Source organism: Poecilia mexicana, unplaced genomic scaffold (genome assembly GCF_051168715.1).
Source record: "Poecilia mexicana isolate PSO_F unplaced genomic scaffold, ASM5116871v1 scaffold_12, whole genome shotgun sequence".
NCBI lineage: Eukaryota > Metazoa > Chordata > Actinopteri > Cyprinodontiformes > Poeciliidae > Poecilia > Poecilia mexicana.
Genome location: NW_028263381.1, coordinates 14,516,650 through 14,534,141, shown reverse-complemented (window position 1 = coordinate 14,534,141; position 17,492 = coordinate 14,516,650). Strand labels below are relative to the sequence as shown.

Genomic DNA, 17,492 nt, shown 5'->3' with positions numbered 1-17,492 from the left:
TTAATTAAATTAAACTCTAAACTCAGTGTTTCAGTACTTTTCTGGAATCTTGTTCCAGATTAGTGTAACATAAAAACTGAACGCTGCTTCTCCATGTTTCTTTCTGGTAGTGGTGCCGACTTGAACCAGAGGACCTCTAGTTTGATGCAAAGCCATTTATTAATTTATAGACTAACATGTATTTTAACGTCTTTTCTTTTGAGCCAAAGGGAGTCAGTATAACGACTTTAGGAACTGGGGTGATGTGCTTCATTTTCTAGTTTTAGTGAGAACGTGAGCAGCAGCGTTCTGGATCAGCTGCGGCTGTCTGATTGATCTTTTAAGCAGAACTGTGAAAACAATGCTGCCGTAATCAACTCGACTAAAGATAAAGGCATGGATGAGTTTCTCAAGATCTTGCTGGGACATAAGTCCCTTAATCCTGGGAATGTTCATCAGATAAAAGGTTCAGGTCTGAGTCCATCAATACACCCAGATTTCTTGATCCTTAAGATCTATTTCTAGGTACGGATATATAAAGCAGGAAAAAAAATCAATAGAACAGTGGCAGGCTGAAATATCATCGTCCACCAAATGTAACATCCTCTGCAATTGAGATATTATGCATATTAAATGTGATTATTTTATTTTCAGAACTGTGCAGCTCAAAGATAACATATACAAACTCTAAAGATGTGTCTGTTGTAAAACAAAGGATCAATTTATGTGCCAGAAACTTATGTCCACTGTTGGATATAGAAAATCTTTGATGTTATGAGCCTACGTCGCTTCCAAAGACTTAATACAAAATAATAACAGCATAGGTAGAGATATATGTAGAACTGGAAATTATGTAAAAGAAAAATGAAAAAGTGTTTTTTCCCCAAAAGAAATGTTGAATGAGGGATTTTCTAATGCTGCCCTGTGATGGACTGGTGACCAGTCTGTGGTAAAACCCGCCTCTCTATTCCATGGAAACCAACATCTCTGCTTCATTTGCCTTTGTCAAAACCTTTATTTGACACATCAGAATGGTAAAATATTACTCTTGTACAGACAGTAAGTTAGATAAATATCATGAATCATTATCATTAACAAATGGAATAAGCTGTAAAATCAAAGAAAGACCTAACTATGTTTTCTAATGGTGTTTTTGGATCATGTTTTTAATAACAAGGGATCGCAAGTGTAAATGAATGCAACAGTAAGTAAATATGCAAATAGCAACAAGTGACTATTTTCATTTGGCATCGTCACAGTCAGTAGTGAGAACTTTACATTGTACAATCATTTCTGCAAAGTGCTTTATGGTAAAAGAAATCTCAGTAAAGGGTCGAAATGTTTAATGTGTTGCTGATTATGGACGCCTGCAGCTTTACCTTTATTACATGAAGAAGATAAAATGGCACCCCTTTACTCAATCTCTATGGCACTGACTTGAGCTCTTTAAATACCAAGCATACAAAGCCATTTTACACAGCACAATGCAAATAAAATACATTTAAAAATCACTCAGCAGGTGACAGAAGGTGCTGAGCAGTAACTCATCCAGAAAGTGACAAGATCAACAGAAAGAAACATTGTTTTGTACCTCCGTCTCTCCAGAGGTGTGCTGGGTAGAATAGTAAGGCAGTCAGCACAGGCCGATAGCATTTAAAAACCCATCAAGGTGACAAATGTTGCTACGAGGATGAGCTTCAGTTCAGAGTCTTGAGGGTTTGCTGTTGTCACAGAATGAATCATTCTAACGCTCACTAAACCTTCACAGTTGTAAATTCTGCCGAAGCGCACGTCCACCGCCGCTTTAGGGGGGTTAAAGCAAGCCGTCTTGCTCAAAAACCGAGGGCAGCTGGGAGAAGTCGAAGGGCAGGAATTTGACACCGGTTCCATGGTAGAATTTGTTCTGAAACTCCACCCTGGGATCAAACAGAAAAACAACCAGGAACACTTTAATGTGGGCAGAATAAACACTCATGGTTTCTACATATCTGCCGTATCAGAGTTTTCTTTGATTTATCAGATGGCTTGATGATTAAAATAGAAAATATGATATGAACTCGTGTCTGGAAATATTTTTTTTTCCCTTTTCATGCTGATCCATAGCAAGAGCACACATTCATTCCTGACTTTTCAGGACCGCTTAGGATAGAAACACAAATTTATATCTAATAAAATCCTGTAAATGTAACTATATTTAAGTTTATTATTTAAAAGACTATTTTCCAAACTAATAAGTAACTTTTGTGGTTTTGAAGGGCAGGAAAACAAGCTTCAATAACAACCACATATAATGAAGAGAAATAATTGTTATGGGTATCTTGTAATGTTGTTAGTCCAGATTCTGATGTTTTTTTTCTGTTTATATTAATTAATTTAAAGCCATTCGGCATCTCTATTTGATCATCTATGTTCTCAGCATAATTCCATGTCTCATTTTTGGAGTCTCATGTTGTTGATTCTGCATCCACATACTTATCTATATATAGGTTTTGTTGTATATCACTTTTATCAATTTGCTCCTGCATATGTAAGAATGTAGTTTTCTCAATATGTGGCTATGTGTTTTATTCATATCCTTATGTCCTACCCTAGATTTGATCAGGTCAGATCAGGGGTCTGTTAAACAAATCTTTACTAACATTTTAAAAACGCATACAAAATGCTTAGAAAAATCAACATTTTAAAGACATTTTTTAATGTTTTGTCTTTGTTAAAGCTCAAAAAGCTAAACCAGAACTTTGCTGTACTTTGTTCAACCTTTCTGTTGAAATCATGGTCTTCCTCGTTTCTCAAATATGTCAGGACACGTCGAAGAATGATATGTTTCCTCTGACTCCCTTATTAAAAATCTCATCTGTCCTGAAAATGACTGACTTTGAGTCTGGTCAATGACAGAATTTCTACATAAACTTTGTAGCACTTAAATAATGCATTGACTGACAGAACGAGATTGGATTGTTGACGTTTCAACCGGTTGGACAAGGGTCGACCAAGATAAAACTGAGCTGATTCTGGTCACCCGAACAATTTTTCGGCGCATCTTGATTATTCATTTGTGTGCCTGACTCAAATAAATGAACTTATCAATGCTACTTGGTGATTAAATAGTTACAGTTTTAGAAAAGTGCCCTAATGTACTTGCTTACTAAACATAGACTCACCAGTGAAGTCGCAGAGCATGGAGGAACGCCGACAAGCCTTCCATGACCAGCAGGATCGACACAGTGAGCATGGCGAAAAGGCCGAACACGGGGACCAGAAACACCACCCCGACTTTTGTGGTGACCTTGAAACCCAGGCGCATCACCATGGCCCACAGCACCTCTGACAGCTCTGTGGAAATGAAGTGATTTAAGATAAAGAATCGGCAGAAGGAAAGAGGCGAAGGGAGCACGCCGTTATTCTCTGGTCGCACTCACGGGCGTGAGCCAAGCTGAGCGCCCACAGGCGCAGGTAAGACGCAGTGTTGGAAATGCAGCCCAGGCAGAACTCTATGGTGTGGATGGCCTGATGCAGCAGCACGTCTGCAAAGTCAAACTGCAAAGCCGTACATGAGATATTAACTTCATTTTTACGATAAAAATCAAGTTAAGATAATCTAAGCATCCTGTTGTTCTCAGAGTTTTAGATCCATTTAACAGATTCAGATGATATTAAATTTCCTCCGCAGCTGATTCTTGTTCTGTCGTCCTACTTTTTCTCCTTCTTAATGTGCAAACAGCATTAACTTGTCGAAGCGGATGGAAAAAAAACAGACGTCAATAAAAGAGTCACTGTTCTCTGACCTGCTTAGGAGCTTCTCTGCTGGTCACTTCATCAAATCCCTCCTCTTCGTCCTCCTCATGAATGGACGTTATGGAGCCGTCATCCTCGCTCACACGCCTCACCCTCTCATAACCCTGAGGTGAGCCAAGAAACTACAATGAACCCCTGTGAGCTGAATTAAGACGACCCAAAGTCTTTGACTGGACTTACTCTGCGTCTGCGCAGGCCTTTGCCGCCGCGCTGCTGCCAGTACAAGTAGAGAGGTTTCCCCAGCAGCAACACGGGAACGCACATCACAGCAATCAGGAGAAGGAAGACCTGCAGGCCAGTCTGAGAAATGAGACCGACAAGATTAAACTCAAGCTTCAATGAAAGATTATAAATAAACTCGACGAGTAGACGGTGCCGGCACATGCCTGTCCCGGATACAAAGGCGTTACATCCTTCCCCTGCATGACAAACATGTTGATGAAGTGAATGAGGATGCTGGGAGCCTGGCTGGAGTTGCGTGCACTGAAAGCCAACCACTTGTAGAGAATCATGAAGACCAGGTAGCCAAAGAGACAGATCAGGAAGAGCAGCTCGGGAAGAAACAGCAGATAAACGCTGAATTTCTGTCGGAAATGCCTGAAAAGAGAGGAGAAGGCATAAAAAGTCATAGTATTAGGCTTGACCAAGGGTTACAGAATCAGTATGGCAATATGCAACTTTCCTTGGTTTTAACATGGAAAAAAGGTCGGAGGGGTATGAATACTTTTGCGATGTGTTTTTTGTGCAATGGTTTGCGAGTAATGTGTCGACCTAACAATGGTTATTAAAATTCTGCACAACAGATTTAATTGCTGAGTAACGCAGCAGCCAGCTGGGCTGCTTATGATGGTGCATCCGCTGACAAACAAGGGAATTGGAATAATCTGTTCCCAGCTGGGAAAAAAGTCTGATCGTTCTGGTTTCCTTATTGGGTTACAGCACAGTTCCAGTAGATTTTACAGAAAAATGTGAAACAAAATCCAGGATGACGACTACTAGTAATTCGTCATACAACAAACACATGTGTGCAAAACTCCTATCACCGTGATTGGTGGACATTTGTGTGCTGGGTAATGCTGACTCAGGAGGAACAAGTCAGACCGGGAGAACGATGGGCCAACAGGGACATGAATCAGCGGCAGGAAAGCGCTGAAACTAATTAATCAATCCGGCATCAACTTGGTTAAAATTTGGTTGCATAATTGTCTTTATTTCACTTTATCTTTTATTGCTTAATCATTAAGTTACAGTTAGCTCTGTTTGTTTTGTCTTTGTGCATCTACCATAGAGACAAGAAACTAGAATATGTACGATTAAGAAATGACGTACATAAATAAAACTCCAGATCAGGCAACATTTTCACATACTGAAGACGTTCAATATGTCAATAGAAACGAAATTTATTAGTAGAGGCATTCATGGTGTGTCTGATTTTTTTTTGTTTTTTTTTTATTTTATATTTTGCATCATATCGCTAGTTCAATTACTGTAAGCTTTGTGTTTTTCCATTTAAAAAAACAACCAGACTATGAGCAGGGAGGAGAAGGCAATACACAAGGATTATCAATATTATGGGCATGATATAACACCAAAGATGGCCGTTATCATTTTATGAGTTTCAAAAACGTTTTTCTTGAAACTCAAATCATCTTGCAAATCTCTTTCTGCACAACTTTCTTGACCGTCGTAGATTTTACAACCAGTTTCCTTCTCTGCTTCACCAGCATCCAGAGAATCCCAGCTTTTGAACATTAAACAGGTTTTAGATAATTCCATGGGAAAGTGAAAAGCCTCTTACAAGTGGTTGAAGACACTCAGCACCACGCCAAAGCTCATGTGAATGACGCCAACGATGACTGACATCTTCATCTTGTAAGAGTTGAGGAAGGACAGACGATTCACAGCCAGGTTCCAAATCTGATTGAACAAGAAAAAAAAAAAGCATCTAAGTACTCAAGACATGCAGGTGACTGTAGCTTTTGAGCGCATCTACTCACAGGATCAATGCCGAATGGATACGGTCCGCTGAAAACACCACTGACATTCGGGTCTAACGTGAGCAAAGCGTTTGTTTGGACTGTTTTGTTGCTACAAAGTGAAAGAAGTGAGCATGTTATGAGGGATCTGTTAAGAAACTAAGTCTACTGCTCACTGGTTTTTATGAAAAGGTTTAATGTTGTGCTTACGTCCACTGCTGATTGGTGAACATAGCCTTCACGCTCCATCCAGAGCCAAATATATTTAGAGACTTGGAGAAACAGTCGTTGTAAATGAGTCCGGTGTAGATGGAGAAAAGTCCCATCATCAGGATGATGTAACGCCCGTGGAAGAACGTCATCCAGATCTGGGATCAACATAAAAATGTAAAAAATGAATTTGATTTAAAAAAAATGATAGCCAACGCTTCATTCAGGTTAAAAGTGAGCATTTATTCCCACCTCATTACTAGAACGCTTCTTCTTCTGATTCTTCTCCGTCAGCACCATCCACAGGGCGAAGAGGCTCATTATCACGCCGTGGCCGAGATCCCCGAACATCACGGCAAACAGGAAGGGGAACGTGATGATGGTGTAAGGAGCTGACAAACCCCACCCCACAAATACGGTGAGTATTTTTTCGGGGAGGAAATTGTGGATAACTTCACTTTCCCTCAGGAAAACAAGGACTTACCTGGGCTTACCTCGCGATAGTCCCCCACCCCATAAGCCTCCACGATGCTCTGAAAGCCTGTGGTGAACTTGTTGGATCTTAAAAGCGTCGGCGGTGTGTCGCTGCTTGGGATGCGGTTTACAAAGGAGGGGACAGTGGCATCTCCTTTCCTCTGATTAAAAATAAATTAATGGGAGAAAATGAGGGATTTGGTAACGACAGACAGTAAAATGAAATAATAGAAATAAAGGAAACGACATCTGGCAGTCTGTCGTATTTAATGTGAGAAACTGTCCTTCCAAAGTGTTTGATGGCCCCTTTTGATCTGAAAACATCGGCCACAACATCTCCTTTGAGAGAAACTGATTTATGGGTTTAGTTGGTTTTAATAAACCAAAAATGCTACAAATGCCCATTTGGTTTTTGCCAAATGTCAGTTCCCATTTCTTTCAAGCACACATATTTTCTTTTAATCTTTTAAAGTGCTCTTTATCAGCAGTTCTCCAGGCTATCTGAATGTTTTAGACTTTGGCTGCTTTTCTTCTCATTTCCTGTCCAGGACCTTATTTAAACTAAATAGTTAAATAGTCTGGTTAGCTCTTATCTCAAGTTTATGACTCAAACTGATATTAATAAAAAGATTTCCAAATGTAGCAAAGAACCTAATCTTGGCATGTGGTTCCTAGCAGCAACCTGTCCCAAAGACAAACTGTTCCCACTTCTTTGGCTGAAGATAAAACACATGAAGCAATTTTTTTTCTCTTTTTGCATAAACACAGTTACTCTTAAAGAGTTACAAGCTGAAAACTTGTATTAGAGTAATGATCAACTAAGAGATGACATGTTCCCAGTTAGATGCAGCAATCAATCGGGGAAAGATTAGAATCAAACAATTCTTCCTTCAATCGATGATCTCCTTAGATACTTACAAATTCATTAAACACATCAAAACTAAAAACTTCTACCATTTTTAGCCTATGAATTCATAAACAAGCAGTAGCTTAATGCAATTTTTTTTAGCTTATTACAAATTTGATAAAGGTTTAGAAGATATGACGAATAATTACAGCTATCGCTAGCTACACAATTATTAAGTTCAAAACTTACGGGACATTTCTTTTGCTATTGTGTGTTCTTGTCTTTAAAAACTGAAAATATTGCTATCATAAAACAAAAATCAGAAGCAACAGGTCAGACCTCAAAGAAACCTTTAAATCTTTAGTGGATTGGACACCAAAACTAGTTCCAGCCCAGCGGCCCAAATCCTTCTAAACATGGTCAAAAGTTCCTTCAGGGGTCATTCAATAATATTCAGCTGAGAGCTGAGGCAGTCATTGACAGCGGTCGACACTCTGCAGCTTAAACTACAACACAGCTGAACTCACCACACGCTTCGTCAGTTGTAGATTATAGACTAAAACTTGAGACACCAACACATTTTGTCACTTGCAGTTTTATCTCCAGTGACTCTAAGAAATTTAAATAAAAGCAGCAAATTCATTTGAATTCTGCCCTCGCGCCAAAACAAAGAATTGCAGATTGTTTTATCTGATCAGTGTCCCTGTGAGGTTACGCTACAACACAATTCGTTTTTACCATTTGAGACATATTTCCAGTCTAAAGTAGGTTTCCAGTCCGGAGCTCGACTTTTCACATTTATCAACAAAAAAACACTGATCACCTTCAGTTAGTCAAAAACTCTGGAGCGAGGCTCTTAATTAACAATTACTCCTACTTTTTTATGTATTTTAACTAGTTTCCTGTTCATAAAAGAATTTAATTTAATTCCTGAGTTTTACTTTTCTCAAGGCGATCACTCTGTCTGTCCAGACTGTTGAACCTTGACTGTTTAACAAGCTCCCTTTTTTTTTTTTTTTACATTGCCTTAAGAGTCTTAAGTCATTTAAAAGGCAGCTAAAAATATTCTTATTCAAGATATTTGTTTAAATATTATTTTATCTTTTTCATGTTTGAATTTTTAAGCTTTGTGTGATTTTGATCTGTCAAAAAAATTTGCTTATTTACTTAAGTGGAAACAATACAGTTTCTACAACCAGGTTATTAGATTTAAGAAATTACCTCTCACTATCACCTGCGAGGCAACATAAAATATATCTTAAAAGGAAAAGATTCATTTAAGAGGCTGATGAAGTCAATTTAAAAGTTTTGATTTTTTTGAAAAGGAAATATCTTAAAACAATCACATTTTTATGGCCACATTATTCGCTCATAAACAATCAGCTCCAGGTCAGACTCACCGAACCCTTTTCTAGCGCCCCCCTCAGGTTTGCCAAGTCACTGACGGGACACCAAACCTCGGCAATCAGACACTTGTTGGTAACGTCAAAGCTGCACAGGTTGAGGATGTGATAGATAGCCTTCATCTTTTTCACCTGCACAACCCAGGTGTAGGCTGACTCAGCAGCCTTCTGCAGAACTTGTCTCAAGTAGTCATCGGTGCGATGAAGCACCTGCGGGAGACAACAGTTATTAGGATGTTCCACATGCTCACTGTCCTCTCCAGAGACGTTCGATCCTACGTTGTTGAGGTCCTGGATCCGAGTTCGTAAGCTGTCCAACACGTCTGCGCGTTCCTCGTCATTCTCAGGGTGCGGATATAAGTGGCAGTGGTAACTAGGAGTGACAAGGACAGACGCTGATGACAGAGAAGAATGCATGAGCGACTAAAACGGTAGGACAACAAATGCTTACATACCAGTCGCAGATTTTTTGAACTTTGTGTCCAATTTGGTCTCCCCAAAAGGAGATGAGAAACACAACGCTTTTGCTTATTTCCCCCTGAAATCACGCAATTCAACAGCCTTAAGATATCAGCCGGAGAAACGGACGTAAAGCACAAAAAGTAACTTTTCTAGGACGTGTCTCACGGTGTCGAGATCGGCGAGGCTCTCGTCCACTTCTGTGTAGCTCAGGATCGTGTAGCCTTTGCACACTCTCCACAGCATGCGCTCAAAGGCTTCCACCTTCACCCGCTGGATGAGTCCTGAAATAAAGCTGCACCCAGGAGAGATCAGATTAGGTCCACAATGTGTTTTCCAACCAAATTATGGCATCTAGTGCTGCGGCTAGGCATGGATCAGTTAGCGTTATTCAGGTTTCATGAGCTGCAAGAGAAAGCGCTGGAGAGACTGGAGCTTTATGCTACTCCATGGAGCAAAAAGTCAATTGGCTGAAGGAAGGTGACTGTAAAATATGAAAAGGACATACATTTTATGTCCTCTGAAAATATTTCAAGGACATAAAACGTATTAAAAGTGTTAAGCTACAAGAAGCAGCATTCGGTTCCCACGCTCCTCTAATCTGGAACAAACTTTCAGACCTGTTTAGAGCTGCCTTTGACTAGTAGTAAGTGATAGTTTTGATTATGCTATTTGACAAATTGTAATACCGATTGCTTGTTTCATAATTGGTGACTGAATTATGTTTTTTTTATGATGTAAAGCACTTACAACTGCTTTGTTGCTGAATGTGCTACACAAATAAACTTGACTTGACTTGCAAGTTGCAAAAAATACATATTTATAACTTAAATACTTTAATAATTAATGTGTTGTGCTAGATTGTTTTTGCAGCAGAAAAATAAGTCAGTGGAATACATTTTGCATTTAGGTCGAAACCTTTGTGTATGTACCACACACATTCAGATTCTCATACCAGTGAAGTAAACATTTGGTGGTGCAGCTCACCCCAGCTTAGCTCCAAGCCTCTGCATGCCAGTGCTTCCTGTAGCCGAGTCCGTCTCCATGGTGGGGAACTCTTCATACTGGGGACCAAGAGCTTCATGCTAGATTTAAACAAGAACATGCCGACATTAGAAGGCTATTGCCACATATTAATCACAGATTACATTAACTATACAATGCCAGGGATGTGTTATTAATCAGAAAAGGAGATACGAGCGACTGAGTTACAATGAGACTCACTCTGCAGCGGCTGTGTATGAAGGTCCGGGTGATCTTCAGCATGTGTGTGTATTCTGTGAGCTCCAGCAGGTTCCTCTGAAGCTTGTCTTTGTTCTTCGCCACCTCGCTGAGCTCCATCTCCAGCCTCTGAAGCTGCTCCTGCACGGAAGAGAGAGAACGCCAGCTTAACTTCACATTCGGCAGCACAATACCACGTTCATATCAAATTTGTGAATTAGTTATTTGTCGACAATTCAGGCCTAAACCTCTGTGGCTGTAAAGAGGTGTGCAGGTGATCTCTAAATCTCCAGAAGAGATCCACATCTTAAGCAAGGATAAATTAATATATCATCTCTTTATCTCCTCAACTACATTTCCCAGAATTCTCTAAAAATGTGGGTCTGTATTGAACCAAATGACACTCATTACTAATAACTATGTCGTAATAACTACCTGCTGTCTTATAATTATGCAGTTATACGTTTTCTTAAAACTCTTTATTTCTTCATGTCTTGTTGTTTTCCCAACTCAACTGAAAAAAAAAGCAAAACTATGCTGCTGGATTAAAAACTGGGTTTATTGTTTTTGCTCGTCATTCCTTCAAAAAATAATAATCCTGGGCATTCAAAGGCGCTACTTTCCACTGCTAAAAGTGAAAATAATTGTCACAAGGTGAAAATTGCGAGATTAAGTGAATTTTCCACTACTGGCCTTGAAACAGAGCTCAGTTTTAAGAAAAAAAAATGGGATGATTGGCAACAAACCTAATTATGGGTTGAAGAGCTAAACAACAACTTCCAGAGGAGATTCCTCAGTTACTGACAGAAACCAGTATGTTTTTGTCAGGTTTAGATGAATTTCAGAGGCCAGACTAAATCTGAGGCTGAAGCCATAAAAGTCTGAGTATTTTCAGTCACAGCAGGAAACTAAATATAATTAACGTTATGATCTTAAGGGTATAAAAAAGAAGCTGTATACAAGCATTTCTGTACACTTACCATGATCTCCAGGACCTGTCTGGGTGGAGGAGCAAGCGGACTCTCGTCTTCTTGAGGCACGGCGATTTTAGCCTTCTGGATCTCCCTTAAAAGGAAGCCTGTGTGTTTTAAGAAAATTGTCACTTATAGGAAGAAATAAGGCACATCACAACCACTCACTATAACACAAAATACAGTCAGCCAGCAATTCCTTGCTCACTAAACACATAACGTTTTGTTAAGGATGTACGCTCAGGCTGCTTCCACATCCCAGGTACACAGAGACTTACCCAGGATTCTCTCCATCTCCTCGCATCTCTTGATTTCGCTGACGAAGCGCCGCTGGAATGAGCTGACACTGGGGTTGAGCTGAAATCAGAGGAGCACCATTAGTCAGGCGAGGTGGCAGCACAGCACGCGTGTGGAAATATAATTACCGCCACCACAGTGGTTTAAAGATTGGTCTTTAACAGCTTAATTTAAAGATGGCTAAAAACTACGATTCCACAGCCAGATTTTAATTCAATTCAATTTATTTACATAATGCCAATTCACAACAAATGTCATTTAGAAAAATTTACAAAAAAAACAACAAAATTCCAACTCAAACATGCATAACACATGGAGAACATTTATTGATGGATAGGCCTACGAATGTCAGGGTAACAAATTCTGCTGGATGATCAATTCTTCCAGAAGTTATTGCGATAAATGATAATGTTGTTGTTTTGCGACGATTTTCAAGTAATATAATGGCCATGGCATAATAATGCAAGAACAGATCCTCAGTGATAATTAAACTTTAAATTCTAATCAACATTTAACACTGGAACTGGAAGACATTTTAAATATCCAAAATAAATCAACAAAACAGCAGAAACAACAAATAAAATGAATTATGAAGTGTCTGTAAACAAAATTGTCTTTTTAAAAAAATGAACCAAACTGAAGACGTCTGTTGTCGAGGTTTCGGTAAAAAAGAGAGAAAAGATTAAAAAAAAATACAAATCATGAAAATGAAAAAAATTGAGCTTGTTTTTAATCTATGATGCAATTGACTGATTTATTGCTTATTGTGACAGGTTTAGATCAGCCACGAAAAAAAGACAGTTGAATGGATGGATGATAAAACATATGGATGGATGGATGGATGGATGGGATGGATGGATAAAACTTTAAGACAGTATAGAGTAAAAAGTGTGGAAACAAATATTTTTCATACTCCATTTCTAGATAGATTTCTAGATTTCTAGATAGATGTGCAAACTGTGGCTCTATTTGTACTCACATCTCTGAACTCGACCAGCCCCAGCTCTCCCAGCTCACTGATGCAGTCATATTCAGAGCCGGACTGCAGAAACAATTGCGCCAAGCACATTTCCTCACTCCGAAACACCATTTTTATTTTTTATCTGCCACAGACAGTCAGACAGACAGGGCTGATAATCTTCCTGTGGCCGATTGATCCTGAACACCGAGCTGCCTGCTACAACCCAACGCAGCACATTAAAGTATTCAACCAAAGTAATCCCCTTCAGACAATTAACTTACACTGATTAATTACTGTCTATTAGCGACGACTGGTTGAAAAATTTAATTATCCACATTCCGGCTCCTGGTTTCTTTACCCCTCTTTCAAAATAATATCCAATAAGAAAACGTCCAGCGAACAAAGACAGAAGCTCGCCTAAGGAGTCTTATTTTCGCGTCGAGCGATGAAAGAGAAAGGCGTCATCCTGAAGCCACTTTACCTTATACACCTGCCGCTACGGCGCGGAAAGGGGGGAAAACGGTAACCAAGCAACGCTAGTCGGAAAGAACAAAAACGAGCAACAAGGTTAGTAAAAATGAATCATCAACCCGGCGTGTAGACGAGCAAAAGACAGCTTCGCATGTTAAACAAAAATAAGCCCCAGTCAGAAATAGGCTACGGCCTTTATTCGCTCCACGGCAATTGACACAGATTGCGTCTCTGGGTTGCCAGGTACAGTCGCCGCCTCCGAAAGTAAGCGTGTTTTTGCTGTGATTTAGAGAGTGCCGCTGTGCCAGTAAGATTTTATTTATCTGCTAATTGTGTGTGCACACAAATAAACTCGCCTTCCACAATGTTTTTAAACGCAGTTCCGGCTTTAAATGGTAATTTATCGACAACATTTGCAGATTAATTTTGCAGAAGCAGAACCGTAAATCCTAAACTCAAAGGCATTGTCCAAACTAAGAAATATAAAAGGTAACGCTGTTCCACGATAAAAAAAAAAAAAAAAACAATTAAACGGTAGCCTTCTTATTATTAACATCTCTGTTGTTTCATATTCGACTTAATCAGCTTTAAGAGCAAAAGTTACGATCAGTTAGTGAAATCAATGTAGTTCATTCCTTTGTCTTTTTTAATTTATGCGGGATTGGCCATAATCTTTAAAGGGGGATGTAGCTCACAAACCTGGCAACCATCATATTTTCTTATTCGGTTCCATCGCCGTAAACTGGCCGACTACAGGCCGTTTTCTTTTTAAGATGTCTTATTCGAGATACTTTCAAAGTAAAAAAAAAAAAAAAAAAAAAAGAAAGAAAAGAAAAAAAAAAAAAAAAACAAGACAAAACACGTATATCACTCTGCCTAGATGGATAGTAATATAACGACATTGAGCTGTGAATATTTTTGTTTTTCTGAGAAACGATTCAACACAAATGGTTTTTAGATTTTTTTTTTTAATATATTGCAGTCAGGAAATAAAACGTGTTTACAAATATTGCTAAATCAAAAACAAAACAATTTTTTTATTTAGAGAAACAGAGCTCTGCACTAAAAGATAGTTTGGAAGTCATCCTCAGTCTTCAATATTCCCTTCACTTTGTGTAATGTAAAACAGACCCTCAGCACAATGCTACCACCACTTTGCTTGACACTTGGTAGTGTTTTCACTGGTGATGAGACTCCTCCCAACACTCTCCTTGTTTGTATGAAGTCAATCTTGTCCAAAATTATTTAAAACTAATTTTGCAGAACTTGAAGGACATTCCTCCAGTCCTAACTTCAACTCTGAATGAATGCTTACAAGTTGGAATCATATCAAGAAACTAATACATTTAAATACAATTTCTAATAGCATGAATAATCAAATATCCTGCCAGGAACTTTTTCAAGTCAGTGTCTGGCTTATCTACAGCCATATTTGGTGGGAGTCTCTGTAAATATCTGATCCTGTATGTATGATTTCAACCTGTTCACTCATATATATGCTGCATCATCTTTGCATCCTAAAAAGATAAATATTTAAGGCATGAAGTGTCCCATCTTTTTAATCTGCCTGTTTTAATCTGAGTGTTTTTTCTTCCAAGGACTCCCTCATTTTACACCAACAATTTCTCTGTGAATTTGAACTGACACCAAGGACTATGTTGCCAGTAAATATGGTGCATGTGATGAGTTTAACAACTTCTAAGCTTTCAGACTCTGAGCCAGGCTGTTGAGTTCCTGCGACAGAGCCGTCACCGTGTCCAGAATCCGCTTCTTGTCCTTCTCCTCCAGTCGAGCCTCACACCGCTGGGCAAACTTATCAGGATGCCACAGCGTCTGCTGCTTCCGGAGAGCCTTGCGAAACGCCGCCTGGTCCTTTCGGTCCACACCGTGCAGCATCACGTCCAGCATCTCCCGGACGGTGCCCCTGGGAGCCGGCCAGGGGATGTCGCCGTAGCTCAGCTTCGTGCCTGCCGACGCCGAGGCGGCTGTGCTGAACGTGGCGGCACATTTCTCATCGTACTGCCGTTTCTTTCCCCGCCGGATCTCTTCCTCTTTGCGTGCCGCTCGAGCCAGGTACTCCTCGTGTTCTCTCTGCAACCTTTCGTGCAGCTCCTTAGTGCTTTCCACTTTTTGTTTCCTCTTTTCTTTCTTCCGCTTGGAAGACGAGCTTGCCAGTCTTTGAGCTTCGGTGTGTTTCTTGTTAAAATACTCTCTTCTGATACGATCTGCCCAGTCCCCAAAGTCTTCCTCTTCTTCGTCGACAGGTAGGTAATCGTCAGCTGCCAAAGAAAAGCGTCACAGTTAAAAGCAGCAAAATATCGCATCTTAAATTTAGCAATAAACATGTACCATATGCTCCAAAGGCTTCAAAACATTCATCCTCGCATGCACCGATGAGCTTCCCCATCCAGTCCTTCTCAGGATCTGCCTCAGGTGGATGTCTCATGCTCCCTGCAGCCTGAACAAATAAAGGGAAAGAACATGTAAATATCACCTAGCTGGCAGAAAGACCAACTCAGGGAGTTTGAACGCGATGGTGAAAGTTATAAAATGTCATCTTCTGTTATACTTTTTGCCTATTCAACTTTCCCAATTCACAAACTTCCTAAAGTCCAGTTATTATTATTATTTTCTTCCAATCTGCACCAAATGGGACATTACTCACATATCTGGTGCTTTTTACAACTAGTTTTTACGTGCAAAACCCTCACTTTATCGAGTTTAAAGCAAGTTAGGTTGCACTTCAGTTATTTCGCACTTAATAAAAGTGAAGGGATTTTATTTCACAGTTTTCTGGCAAATAATGTTCATCCACAAAGTCTTTGAGAGCCATCATCCTAAACTTCACCAAGTCACTATTTGCTTAAGGAAAATCACAAACAGCAGCATCTTTCTTTTGTTGTTGCCTCTTGTTGTCCTTCACTGGTCCAGGAAGTGTTTTTGTCCTCCCTGCTGTGAAAACATGTTGCTGTTGACTTGTCTCCTTTGCTGTTTGGAACCAAACTTTCTTGACCAGGAACCCTTTCACACCAATATTGGGTGGATTTGTGCCTGCTTTGACTTCTACATATTTAAAGTATGTTTCTATTGCTTACTCACAGTCAACTGCAAAGAAATGTAGTCATGTATTTGTATGGTATGCGAAATGAATGAAGTGCTTTTGTCGTGTTTTTAATATTAGTTTATTAAAAATGTATGTTCCCAGGTTCCCTCTATAAGCTTTAAAAAGCTTCTTTGGAGACCTGATTCACTCACTGTTATTTTGCAATTATGATCTGTGGTTAAGTGTGGTAAGATAATGTGTTTGTAAGTTCATCACGGAATTTGTTAAATTAAGAGAATAAACTCAAAATGAAAATTGGTCCTACATGTTGCTACTAGCAACATAAACCAAAATATATGCAATCTGAATTAGAAAAACCAAGTATAAGATGTAGTTGTGGAGTATTTCATGCTTGTTTGGGCATATATTAATCATTAAAAATAACGTTGTATTTAAGATTAGTATTAAAGTTTTACCAAGTTGTTCACCTGTGAATCATTCATCAAGTCCAGCACGTCTTGCGGTGTAAGCCCAGCTTTGTTTGGGGTATTCAAAGCTTCTGGGCATTTTTTCTTGAGAGGTACGAACAAGTCCTCATAAGCTACGAGATAAAAACGTAGGAAAAAAAAAAAGCTGAAATTAAACCAAACAAAAGCCAGCTGTGAGTATTAATTCTGATGCAGGCAAGCCTCCAGTTCCTCACCAGTTTTCCTGTTTACGAACGCCATGTTGGCGGCGATGTGCAGCGCCGTGTTTCCCCGTCGGTCCCTGTGGAGAACATCGGCTCCTCGTTTGAGCAGGAGCCGCATCACAGCGTCGTCTTCCAGCGAGCAGGCTAGCTGCAGCGGGCTCCTCCGCATCTTTCCTTGGGAGAAGTTCACATCAAGGTCCGGGTGCTTTCGGAGGTACGACTTCAGCTTCGGTAGATTGCCATCTTCCACATACCTCCACACCCGGGCCTGTCGGTGGGACACCATTCTGCCAACAAACACCTAGAATTACCTATATCTATTTTTGTATTCCTACATTCAGGGAGACTCTAACCAAACAAAGAACAAGGCCTCGGCCTCTGTTTACTGTTCCGTCCGTTAAACACCTCCGGGTTTTCCAGAAACATCCACATCAAAGTTCCGGGGATGTATTTTTTTCCCCCAGGTCACCACTGGGTGTCCCTGTTAGCCTCGTTTTCTAAGGTTAACCCCCGCTTTACTGTATGCCATTTTGTTTTAGAAATAGACACGTTCTTGAAAGCAGACTGTACTTCATTTATTTCAAACCAAATATACAGTTTTAGCGATCTAAAATGGTATTCTGTCTGTCATGATATTCCTATTTATTTGTTAGTCCACACTTTAATCACGTGTCTCTATGCGAAGAACACTATG

At 39.7% G+C, this 17,492-nt stretch overlaps 2 protein-coding genes across 2 annotated transcripts; both read right to left on the bottom strand.

Moving 5' to 3' along the window:
* Positions 1 to 974: 974 nt before the first annotated feature.
* On the bottom strand, positions 975 to 13,885 carry atp6v0a2a (ATPase H+ transporting V0 subunit a2a). Its single transcript, XM_014999879.2, has 21 exons — positions 12,875 to 13,885; positions 12,612 to 12,735; positions 11,614 to 11,692; positions 11,345 to 11,442; positions 10,368 to 10,505; positions 10,131 to 10,228; positions 9,312 to 9,438; positions 9,140 to 9,222; positions 8,964 to 9,057; positions 8,682 to 8,894; positions 6,445 to 6,595; positions 6,213 to 6,352; positions 5,961 to 6,118; positions 5,772 to 5,862; positions 5,573 to 5,691; positions 4,161 to 4,371; positions 3,955 to 4,074; positions 3,765 to 3,878; positions 3,399 to 3,516; positions 3,141 to 3,312; positions 975 to 1,895 (listed from the first exon to the last, which is right to left on the bottom strand). The coding sequence occupies exons 2-21, from the start codon at positions 12,720 to 12,722 to the stop codon at positions 1,793 to 1,795; spliced, it is 2,538 nt and encodes an 845-aa protein (XP_014855365.1). The 5' UTR covers positions 12,723 to 12,735; positions 12,875 to 13,885; the 3' UTR covers positions 975 to 1,792.
* A 127-nt stretch (positions 13,886 to 14,012) lies between these two features.
* nfkbil1 (nuclear factor of kappa light polypeptide gene enhancer in B-cells inhibitor-like 1) lies at positions 14,013 to 17,398 on the bottom strand. The gene is made up of 4 exons (XM_014999880.2): positions 16,811 to 17,398; positions 16,596 to 16,708; positions 15,414 to 15,522; positions 14,013 to 15,343 (listed from the first exon to the last, which is right to left on the bottom strand). The coding sequence occupies exons 1-4, from the start codon at positions 17,082 to 17,084 to the stop codon at positions 14,763 to 14,765; spliced, it is 1,077 nt and encodes a 358-aa protein (XP_014855366.2). The 5' UTR covers positions 17,085 to 17,398; the 3' UTR covers positions 14,013 to 14,762.
* Between the last annotated feature and the right edge of the window lie 94 nt (positions 17,399 to 17,492).